Source organism: Lutjanus erythropterus, chromosome 20 (genome assembly GCF_056507025.1).
Source record: "Lutjanus erythropterus isolate fLutEry1 chromosome 20, fLutEry1.hap2, whole genome shotgun sequence".
NCBI lineage: Eukaryota > Metazoa > Chordata > Actinopteri > Lutjaniformes > Lutjanidae > Lutjanus > Lutjanus erythropterus.
In genome coordinates this window covers 35,111,857-35,123,883 of record NC_139336.1, presented here as the reverse complement: position 1 = coordinate 35,123,883, position 12,027 = coordinate 35,111,857, and the positions used below count along the sequence as shown (strand labels likewise).

The 12,027-nt window shown below is 43.9% G+C and overlaps 2 protein-coding genes across 2 annotated transcripts; one reads left to right on the top strand and one right to left on the bottom strand.

Annotated features, from left to right (window-relative positions):
• The first annotated feature begins 3,606 nt into the window (after positions 1-3,606).
• Positions 3,607-4,428, top strand: ufc1 (ubiquitin-fold modifier conjugating enzyme 1). The gene has a single exon (XM_084746582.1). The coding sequence runs from the start codon at positions 3,759-3,761 to the stop codon at positions 4,272-4,274; it is 516 nt and encodes a 171-aa protein (XP_084602708.1). The 5' UTR covers positions 3,607-3,758; the 3' UTR covers positions 4,275-4,428.
• A 1,748-nt stretch (positions 4,429-6,176) lies between these two features.
• fktn (fukutin) lies at positions 6,177-11,951 on the bottom strand. The gene is made up of 10 exons (XM_084745865.1): positions 11,585-11,951; positions 9,123-9,179; positions 8,798-8,998; positions 8,443-8,589; positions 8,146-8,276; positions 7,878-8,010; positions 7,577-7,706; positions 7,277-7,410; positions 6,988-7,112; positions 6,177-6,767 (listed from the first exon to the last, which is right to left on the bottom strand). Exons 1-10 carry the CDS (start codon positions 11,684-11,686, stop codon positions 6,554-6,556), a joined length of 1,374 nt encoding a protein of 457 aa, XP_084601991.1. The 5' UTR covers positions 11,687-11,951; the 3' UTR covers positions 6,177-6,553.
• Between the last annotated feature and the right edge of the window lie 76 nt (positions 11,952-12,027).

The following is a 12,027-nucleotide window of genomic DNA, read 5'->3' as shown; positions in this document are numbered from 1 at the left end:
GAACCATGACATCACAGTCATCCGTCACTCGTCACCACGACATGAACCATGACATCACAGTCATCAGTCACTCGTCACCACGACATGAACCATGACATCACAGTCATCCGTCACGCGTCACCACGACATGAACCATGACATCACAGTCATCCGTCACTCGTCACCACGACATGAACCATGACATCACAGTCATCCGTCACTCGTCACCACGACATGAACCATGACATCACAGTCATCCGTCACTCGTCACCACGACATGAACCATGACATCACAGTCATCCGTCACTCGTCACCACGACATGAACCATGACATCACAGTCATCCGTCACGCGTCACCACGACATGAACCATGACATCACAGTCATCCGTCACGCGTCACCACGACATGAACCATGACATCACAGTCATCCGTCACGCGTCACCACGACATGAACCATGACATCACAGTCATCAGTCACTCATCACCATGAACCATGACATCACAGTCATCCGTCACTCGTCACCACGACATGAACCATGACATCACAGTCATCAGTCACTCATCACCATGAACCATGACATCACAGTCATCAGTCACTCGTCACCACGACATGAACCATGACATCACAGTCATCAGTCACTCGTCACCACGACATGAACCATGACATCACAGTCATCAGTCACTCATCACCATGAACCATGACATCACAGTCATCCGTCACTCGTCACCACGACATGAACCATGACATCACAGTCATCCGTCACTCGTCACCACGACATGAACCATGACATCACAGTCATCCGTCACTCGTCACCACGACATGAACCATGACATCACAGTCATCAGTCACTCGTCACCACGACATGAACCATGACATCACAGTCATCAGTCACTCGTCACCACGACATGAACCATGACATCACAGTCATCCGTCACTCGTCACCACGACATGAACCATGACATCACAGTCATCCGTCACTCATGTATGTAAATATATGACTGTCATCAGTGAATCTATACAACCTACAGTTAACAGGCATCAAACATTCAACTGTGGATTCAACAAACACAAACTAGTTAACAAGTTATTGATCAGCTTTGTGCCAATCATCAAACTCACAAAGTATAAATGGTGGAAACACGACAGAACTCTGACACCCTGTAATGAGCATGATCAAAGGGAACAAATCATTTCTACAGGTAATGAACATGTCAAACTATATGAATAAGTGATTTAAACTACTTACAGTTCAATGGACGCACAAAACAGCTGAACACAACAGCTGTTTAAGAACTTCAGGGTTCTAAACCAGGGTTCTGCAGATCTTCAGCTCCTCTCCAGAGGCTCCCTGACACTTTGGCAAAAAATGATATGGAAATGAATTGTTCAATTGTTTTTGTATTTCCTGTCCAAGCAATTTGACCAGCTTTTATTTTGAAGGTTCCTCCTATATGGAAAACTAATGAAGTCATTATTTATTTTCTCTCCTGCTGTTTGAAGTTTTACATCTGTGTTAATAAAGTTTTATACCAACAGCAGGTGAACGCCGCTCCGTGTCAGCTCGCTCTCTACGACTCTGCCGCTGACGTTTATCATCAGCATCAGTAAACACCAAACTGTTTAGAAATGTAAACAACGTTTTTTGATTTTGATCAACTTTATTTTCTCAGTTTATTGACTCAAGCAGGCATCTGTAGAGCAACGTGAGTGATCAAATACTGATCAATTATTTTGATTAAAAGGGAAAAGGATCCAATAAATGATATTAAAAAAGGGGGAGAATGTGTCCAAGTGAAGTGTCTTACAGAGGATGTTAATGACATACAATAATATGGATTTGAAAATGATATGGAAATGAATAACATTATATTTTTAAATATTTTTCATGTTTCATTGTTGTCGGATTATGAAAAAGTTGAAGCAGCTCAAAATTTCAAGCCAACATCCTACAGACACAGAACATCAGATCTGAGCCCAAACAGATTCTTCACTTTTGAAAAAGTTTTACCAACTACTGATCGTTTGTTGAGATCATTTACTTTTTCTTTAGAGAAATTTTAATATTTGAATTTTAGAAACCCCAAAATGTTGTATTTAAAAAAAATTTTTTAGCGTAAACCATTTAATTTTGAGGCAACAGAACAGTAACAAATCAGGTTCACAGTTAACTGTGACCAAATTTTGAAAAACAATTAGTTTGAGTCTCTCTAACTTTAACTTTATCTAAAGAAGAAAAGTGAATGACCTCAACTAAAGGTCTGCAGAAAGTTTGTAAAAGTTTGAGTTGGACACAAAACTCTAAAATCTACTGCAGTATGTTGTACACTAAATTTAAAAAAAGTGTCAATATTTCATCAACTAAAATATCAAAGACTGTGTCCATGTCTCGGTGTGTTTTTCCTCTAAACTGTGACGGTGGCTCGTCTCCTTGAGTCTCCATAAGATCTGGCTGCCAAAAAACTGTCTTCAGGGAAAAGAGAGCCTTTAATATCTGCGGCTCCACACAGATTTTTACCCTTTTATTGTCCAAAAATGTTTCTTCTGATTGTGAAGGTTTCAGAGGCCTGGTCTGTCTGAACTGTGTTGCAGTGAGCAGCCTCATCACTTTAGTCTGCTCTTCATTGATTTTCTTGGTGACAGGTGAGATTCTGATATTTGATTCGTAAGTTGAGGTTTTGCTGGGATCTGTTTCTTCCTTTTGGCCACTTTTTACCTTCTTGGCTTGACGTTTCACTGGCTGCTCAGACAGGATATGTACACTTCATCATCTTTGGCTTGACAGGCAGAAGAGGAGACTCCACCTCCTCACCTGAGTTTCTCAGCGTCAGCACCTGTTGTTAGCTTAAAGCTAGTGAACGTTAACTCCACTTGCCACGTAGGTCCGGGGCTGAAACAGTGACAGGATATGAATGGGAAGGCTGCGTTGTTTTATCAGAGAAATGTCTTTACAAATTTGGCAACAAGAGAAAAGTTCTACAGAGAGTTTGTGCATTAAGCCCTCAGATTTTTCAGGTCTTGCCACCATCTTGAAACAACCTCGCACAGAGGTCTGCAGTCAGGTCGCTCTCAACACTGGACAGGCCTCAAACTACAAGAACAAAGATGTTCTACGACAGAGAGGGACTGCACGCAGCCAAATCTGATCTCAAGTCAACCTATAAATAACAATATTAGGATTGCAGTTATGTTTCTTTTCATTATTGATTAATCTGTGATCCATTTTCTCAAATATCTTATTTTGTCCAAAGTTTACAGTCAGAAGGATGACAACAGAAAATATTCACATCTGAGAGGCTGAAATCACAGAACTTTCTTTTTTTTTTTTTTGGTCTTAATTTATTGGTATAAAGGTTGCACTAGTTTAGTTTAACATAAACTAAGCATAAGCATAGAAAATAGGTCCAAACATGAGGAGCACATAAATGTACACTTATCAGAATAGTTAGCAATTAATTTAATCATGCGATCCATAAAATGTTGGAAAATACCAACCAGTGTTTCGTCCACAGAAACAAACCAGAAAATATTCACATTTAAGAAATGTTTGTTCCTTCTGCTCCTCTCTCCAGTCCAGCAGGGGGCAGCACCGCGCCTCGGCCGACAACAAACCCCACAGAGGACGAAGAAGAAGAAGAAGAAGAAGAAGAAGAAGAAAACGGAAGTGTTCCCGTTGACTCGGAGCAGACCTGAAGTCCACGTCAGAGTCCAGCAGACGGACTGAGACAGACCCGGTCCCCGTCTCTTTTTTTACCTCCTTAGTCTTGTTTTTGAGCCAAGATGGCGGACGAGGCCACGCGCCGGGCGGTATCTCAGATCCCGCTGCTTAAGACGCACGCGGGTCCTCGGGACCGCGCGCTGTGGCCTCAAAGGCTGAAGGAGGAGTACCAGAGTCTGATCCGGTTCGTGGAGCAGAACAAGGAGGCTGACAACGACTGGTTCCGCCTGGAGTCCAGTCCGGACGGGACCCGTTGGACCGGAACCTGCTGGTTCATCCACGAGCTGCTGCGCTACGAATTCCGCGTGGAGTTCGACATTCCGGTGACGTATCCGGACACCGCGCCTGAGGTGGCGGTCCCGGAGCTGGACGGAAAGACCGCTAAGATGTACCGGGGCGGCCGCATCTGTCTGACCGAACACTTCGCTCCTCTGTGGGCCAAAAACTCCCCGCGCTTCGGCCTGGCTCATCTCATGGCGCTCGGACTCGGACCGTGGCTCGCCGTGGAGGTCCCGGACCTGATCAGTAAGGGGCTCGTGGTCCACAAGGAGGGTCAGGGTGATACCAAGGCCGAGTGACAACACCGCACGATACCCGAACACCGGGCACGTGACACGAGGACCCGATGGACCTGAGTAAAAATGAGTTTTGTGGAGAGACCTGACTGGTGTCCGGTGGTGGTGTTGTAACAAAGTGATGTTTAATTCTGAGTAAAAATGCTGAAAAAATGAACAGAGTTTGGTGGAGAGCTCACTGACACCTGATTATACGTTTGTATAAGAAGAAAAATGTGTGGTCTCATATGACACAGTAGTGTTTAATGAACCAAAACATAAAAATAATGAAAAAATGAACAGAGTTTGGTGGAGAGACCTGACTGGTGTAAGAAGAACATCCTGCGTTAGTCCTGGAGGAAGTTTACATTTTCCTCACTCTGTTGTTAATGGGGTTTACACACACACACACACACACACACACACACAGTTTGTGGGAGTGTGATGGATGCTGCTCAGAAACAGTCTCTCTAAACAGTTTAGTGCCTCAGCAGTACCCTGGAGGAGAAGTGGCACCTCTCCTGCTACCAGTCCACACCATACTTATCTGGTCTGAGCTGGACTTGAATCTGCGACCAACTGGGCCCAAAGCCAAATCCTTACTGACTGCAGTCCTGCTGCCCAGACTAAAGTCAGAACTATTAAAAAAATGAACAGAGTTTGGTGGAGAGCTCACTAACACGGATACCTGATTATGTTTCTGTAAGAACAAAAATGTGGTCATGTAAAATACATGTTTGATAATAATAATAATAATAATAATAATAATAATAATAATAATAATAATAATAATGATCTTTATTGGCCACAGATGTGGTATTTCCTTTGGTTCCACTGGCTGGTTAAAAAACGCATCACGATAAATTACAGAACACAGTAATCAATAATCAGAGGTTGAGCAGACAACATTAACTGACAACTTCAGTCTGAATCATGTTCAAGTTTTTTTTTTTTTTTTTATCTGTATGAGAAACTTTTTAAAAATGTTCTTGGTTGCTGCAGTGGCTCCACGGCGCCCTCCAGAGGACAGTTTGACAAATTCTTAAAAAGGAGGTGAACTTAATTGAGGTCTGGATGCAGGTGGACAACAGCACGGCGCTCTGTTACACAGAACAGTTTCATAAAAATGATGAAAAAATGAACAGAGTTTGGTGGCCAACATGCAGCTCTTCTTTTCCATCAAACATTTAGTTTCTGTCAGGCCAGTGTGTGTGTGTGTGTGTGTGTGTGTGTGTGTGTGTGTGTGTGAGTGTCAGTTTGTTAAAGATTTCAGGACAAAATAAAATGAAGTGAAACAGGTTAAAACTGCTTTCATCATGGTCGGCATGGAGACATTCAGAGTTTTTTACATTTCAAACTGGTCACTTCAGTTGTTCTGGATTTTGTCTGCAGTTCAGTTTTCTGCTGAAGCTCCAGGAGTTTTATGAACTGGAGATCTTCATCATCCTCACATCAGAACAGGAGGAGGAGACACTGAGAGAAAGTTCAGTTTTGGGTGAACTATGACTTTAAAAATCATGAAGCTCTTACGACCCCCTGTGAAGCTTCAGAGACCCCTGCTGGGGCTGGGACCCACAAGTTGGGAACCAGTGTTACAGAGTAATAATGTCTATAGTCTGTTCAGATTCTGTTCATTCTGTCATGTGACACAAATTATATCAACTGAGACGTCATTAACATCAAGACACCTGAACAATTAAAAAGTAACTAATACTCTGAGTAGTTTTGAAAAGATTACTTTGTACTTGTAATGTTTCAGTAATGTAACAGTACTTATTACATTAAATATGAAATATTTCATGTGACCAGTTCAAAGACCTGTATTGTTTAGTAAAGTGGGGCAGGACTTAACGTTTGGAGGACTTTGATTTGACAGCTGAAAAGTGGGCGGGGCCCCAACTAACATGGAGAACGTATGACGGCTGATTGATGGGTTCCTGCTGACATCATCATGCAGTGAAGACAACATGAACAGATTTAACTTGATAAACAGTGATGACTGTGATGATGTTTGATCCTGATTGGCTGCTGCCGGTGCAGCTGATACAACAGTAATTAGAAAATTGATCGATCAATTGATATTAATCCATCAATAAAACATCTCCTTCACTGTGGGACAGAGTCACACCAGTATCATGTGGGACTGGTTCCAGTTTAAAGTGGTGGTCAGGGTTCCTCTCATCGTTCTCCCTTAGAACATCCTGTTCTTAACTCCATCTCTCTGTGGTCACCTGATGCAGCATCATCAGGGCCTCCAGACAAAGACAGCTGACTGCTGCGATTCGTTATTTATAGTTTCAGAGTCAGTAAACTTGGATAAGCTCCGCCCACTCGTCTGGAGGCCACACCCCATTTTCCTGCACGTTGCTAGGCGATGACTTCCAGTCCCAGCTCCTCACTGGGACACTCCAGGTGGCGCCGTAGTTTGCCGTCACATAGTCAAGCGTTTCGCAAGGAACGCGAACTTTCAGCTCCAGAAGCTCCGCCCAGCAGAGCGAGAAACGAGGGAAGATGTACCTGATGAAAAAAAAAACAAAAAAACTTTATTTATAAAGTTCATTAAGTCATTCATTTCCTGTTATTAACAAGTGTTTTAATTTATCCTCACTGCTGCCGAGTGGAAATGAATCAGGAAACAACAACAACAACAATAATAATAACAACAATAATAACAATAATGACAAAGTTTAATATTTAAATAAGAAATATTGAACTTAATATAATAAAGTTGATTAACTTGAACTTTCTGCCACTCTTCGCCTGCGTTCCTCCATTCCACACGACGTCTCCGTCTTCATAGAAAAAGAAAATGTCCAGTTTGACATCATCACTCAGGAAGGAAAGTTCCAGACTGTCCTGCACCTGCACTTCAAAATAAAACACATGCCTTCAAAATAAAACACATGCCGCCTTTAGAACGGGTTTGTATCAGAACAAAATAACAACAAAAACTAACGACACAACAGCTGCAAAAAGACACTTCAAAATAAAAGAACTCCTTCACAATAAAATAAGCCCATTTTCACCTTTCCAAACTTGTGTTTGAGTGACAGGCCGGCGTCCCTGAACGCTGTTACGATGTCTGACCTAAAGTCTACGATGAAAATCCCAATATCGACGTCTCGACTGTATGAGATGATACTGCACTGTCTGAACCAGCCTGCAGGGGGCGACACAAGTCCACATACAAGGAGACAGAGTGCTGAGTTATACTGTCATGTTAGCATGTTAGCATGTGGCTATAATGTGACATTAGCATGTTATATGTTTTTGTTCTGTAATGTTAGCATGTTAAATGTGATTGTACTGTGATGTCAGCATGTTACCCAGACAGGTGCCGCTGCTGAGCCAGAACGGGATGTCGAGGTGAGCGAGCGTTCGAGCGGCTAAATGAAGCAATGACTTCACTTTCTTCCTGAAATCCACCGCCGCCGCCGATGAGTCATCAGGGTACAGCTACATTTACACACAGTGGGAAAGAGAAACTTCTTCACCTTTAATTCATTATTTTTAATTTTCATCATTAAACTTCATTTTTAAAAGAATACTTGACATAATTTTCACAGTTTTAAATAATTCTCTCTTACTCCTCCCCTTTCACAATAAAAGCCTTGCACGGTGTCTGACCTGCAGGAAGTTGCGGGCGTCCCGATAACGGCACTCCAAGAAGTGGGCGTGTCGCTGCTCAAACAGAAAGCGTGAAACGTTGCGTGGGATTCGAACATCGAGGCCGTCTAAGACGGTCAGGACCAGCTCCGGCCTGCAGGAGGCGCCAAACACAAAACAAACACGTTTCATTAGACGAGTCAAAAACGACACAGGAAGAGACAAAACTACAAACCTACATCTTAAGATTCATGAAAATGATTAATCACGTGACTCGTGTTGTTCTCACCTGTCGTACGCTCCAGCGTGGCGTCCGTAGTCGAGCAGTTTGAAGGGAGCAAAGCTTCGGTCCGTGTCGGCTTTGAGGCGTAACGCACCGTGCCACAGGTAGTTCCCACTGCGCTCGTACAGGAACACCACCTGGGACAAAATACACACCTGAGCACAAACACACCTGAGACCTGGAGGTGACGGTGTTGTAGACGGTGCAGACTGACTGCTCGCTGTTGCTTCTGTTTACAGGTGGTTCGACATCGTTAAGCGTTTCTGGTTGCTAGGAGTCACTGGGTGATGTGGTCTCACTCACCTGGATGATGTAACCATGGAGACGGAACAGGAGGTGCAGGGGGATCTCCTCTCCTGATAGGGTGTCCAGACTGGCCAATCGTGGGTCCTCTCCTCGCACCTCCAGCAGGTCGAAGCCTTTCTGCTCTGCAGCCGAGAGGAAGTCCGCCTGACAGGCAAAAAATAACCGATCAACAGCAAACACTTTCTATTTATTTTATGTTTATTTATCCAAATTAAAGTGAACGAAGAAATGACGATAACCACGACACAACATAAATAAAAATAAAGTCTAAAGTACATCCAAATTATATTTAGTCCACTCAAACATTCTGCTTTTTAAAACATCCTCTCTGGACCCTGAACATATCACTTACGTCATACTTCCACAGGTTGGCATGTACAGCGAAAGATGTGATTGGACGGCCGGTGCACAGGAAGCTGCAGTGTGGCTCACGCACCAGCCGGTCACGCTGTCGCAAAGCATCCTGGGAGAGCAGCGTCAGCACTGCAGTGTCAGCGAGGAAGAGCGGCAGCCTGAAGCGCTGAACTAACGCCAGAAACTTCCTCACCGTTTGCTGTCAGAACCAAACAGAGCACGCTCAGTGTGTTAGCATCGCCGCTAACTGAGGAGTGACAGTTATGATGAGGCTAACACTGGAGCTAACTCCAGTGCTGCTGCTAACATTAGCAACGACTCACCCATTGGACGTCATTGGCGGTCAGGTGACCTGTTCGGCTCAGGATGTGAGGACCAGGCTGCGGGAGAAAGGCATGTTGGGAAATGAAAACTTCATGCTGAAATGTTTTTCTAAAGGTTTGATAACAGGGTTCTTGTTTGTCTTTAAGCCTCCTGATTGGCTGGTGGTGTTCTGACGCTGTCAGCAATCATGAGCATCATGTCCTTTGATTTCATTGGCTGGAGGAAGAAAAATGTGTATTAACTTATGATGCAATATTTTACGTGTTTCTAATTTTTATGTATTTTTTCTTTTATTTGAGGACATGTGTTGGATTTTAAAGGTGTAGATCAGATCAAAGTTTTTCAGACTTCCATCAAGGGTGAGAAGTGAGTCCTGGTGTGATCAACGCCGACTCAAGTCAGGCTGAACTGAGCTGCACTGTGAGCGAGCGCGGAGAACAAGCGAGAGAACCGAGGATAAGACGTCACAAAAAGAAGAGAACATGAGAGTGATTTTCCTCTCAACTGCAGAACAAACTCCAAAGATCAAACTAGATAAAGAATATAAAGAGTTCTTATTACCACAGTTAACAAAGCAAAGGTGATATCTTGACCAGAAACCACACGCACAGTAAACGTGACATTAATGTGGTTCTGATGGACACGGTTCTGCCTCTACAGCTCATCTGGTAGAACGTCTGCCTCGTGTGTTGAAGCCTCTGCAGCTGATCGGATCGACTCCAGCTGTACAAGACGACTCACTGTGTTATTTCTATTTGTTAACAGCAGTGTTGTTACTGTAACGCCGTTATTTTTTGCAGTAACTAGTAATCTAACGCATTATTTTTTAAATTCAGTAACTCAGTTAACGTTACTACACGATGCGTTACTCCGTTATTTTGCGTTATTTTTTGTGTCGTCTCGGCTACAGACTGAGCTGCAGCCAGAGCCGTGTGTGTGTGTGTGTGTGTGTGTGTGTGTGTGTGTGTGTGTGTGTGCGTGTGTGTGTGTGTGTGTCAGCGGGGAGACAGGAGAAGACACGCTGTGTGGGCGTGTCTGTTTACAAGACTGGTATCATCATGGCGGTGGCGGCGGAGCCCAGGTCAAGTTTGTTTACATGGAGATATTCTCACTACTTGAGTTTTGTGGAGCACAAAGACAAGAACGTTTTGGTTTAAATGTAATTTGTGTCTTGGATCAAAGATTTTATCTACGACCCAAAATAAGAATTCAAACCTGCTGAAACACCGACAGAAACAACCTGCTGCGATGAAGCTCGTAGCTCAGAGTACAGACACAGACTGTGATGTCACTTCACCTCCACCACCTGAGCAACAGCGAGGGACTGACGGCTGCTGCTGACCAGGAAACACTTGATAAAGTCACTGCAGGGTTTGTTGAAGAAGACATGCAGCCAGTTTCTGCTTTCAGGAAGCTGGTCAGCGTGACACCAGGCGTCACGCCGCTGGTCAGCGTGACACCAGGCGTCACGCCGCTGGTCAGCGTGACACCAGGCGTCACGCCGCTAAGGGGACGAAACACGTTTTCTAAATACCTGGAGAGCAAATACACAAAAACAGAAACTGAGCTGAAGAAAACTAAACTCTAAACTTTATGGGAGACCTTTTTTTTCATAGTAACTAAAAAGTTACTTTTCACAGTACTGCGTTACCTTTTGGTGTAAGTAATCAGTAAAGTAACTGAGTTACTTTTGAAATAAAGTAACTAGTAACGGTAACTAGTTACTGGTTTTCAGTAACTAGCACAACACTGGTTAATAGTGATAAATGTCCAACCTGCTGCAGGACATGAGTCAGTTAAATACTGACATTCTCAACTATAAAACATTCTGTTATTCACAGACGTCCATCATCATCATCATCATCATCATCATCATCATCTTCTTCTTCTTCTTCTTCTTCTCCTCGACACTGAAGACAAACTGAACATGAAGTTCAAGTAGAAACTAGAGACGTATCAATTTAAACAGCAGAGATTTGAATGTTTTTTGTGGTATCAGTTACCATGGTTACTGAGCAGGCTGGTTCAGCGGTATCAGTTACCATGGTTACTGAGCAGGCTGGTTCAGGGTATCAGTTACCATGGTTACTGAGCAGGCTGGTTCAGTGGTATCAGTTACCATGGTTACTGAGCAGGCTGGTTCAGTGGTATCAGTTACCATGGTTACTGAGCATGGACTCATCAACCACAGTCATGGAACAGATCTCTCACTTTAATGAACCAGACTTATGAGAACAATCCGGCTGTTCCTTCATCTGCGGTGATGGAACCTTCAGGTCTGTCGACGTTCTCCTTCTGTTAACGTTTCCAGCTCACAAAACTGTGCTGGAGACGCACTGTGAGGCCTGGTGATGACGTGTTAATACCATCTGATGATGGACTGACGCAGCAGAGTATGTGTGGAGTCACGGGTCAATACTCTGATCGATAATTGATCATTGTTGTTCACAGTGTGTCTCACCTTGCTGACGTACGTTCTGTAGTAGTAGAGCTGGAACAGCAGGAACACAGAGCTGCTGACGATCAGCAGCGATAAAACCACCGTCCTGTTCACACGAGGCATCCGCTAACGCTGCACAGTGACGTCACGGTCACCTGCTCGTCGTGACGTCACACCGAGGATGTCAGCGCGGAATTAACGGCTTCAAAAACACACGACGGCGTGAAACAACCCGAGATGCTGCGGGCCAGCGTCGCCATCTTTAAAACAAGCCGAGGAGGAGGATGACGGCTTCCCGTCGGGACCTTCACAGTAAAAGCCTGATCTAGATCGTCTGTGAGGCGACAGGAAATCACGTCGCCAGGACCTTCACAATAAAAGCCCGGGGCAAACGCACACTCATAAGACAACAGCGCTACCGAGCGGCAATCCAAGAGAAGAGCCAATCAAATTAAAAAGACTCA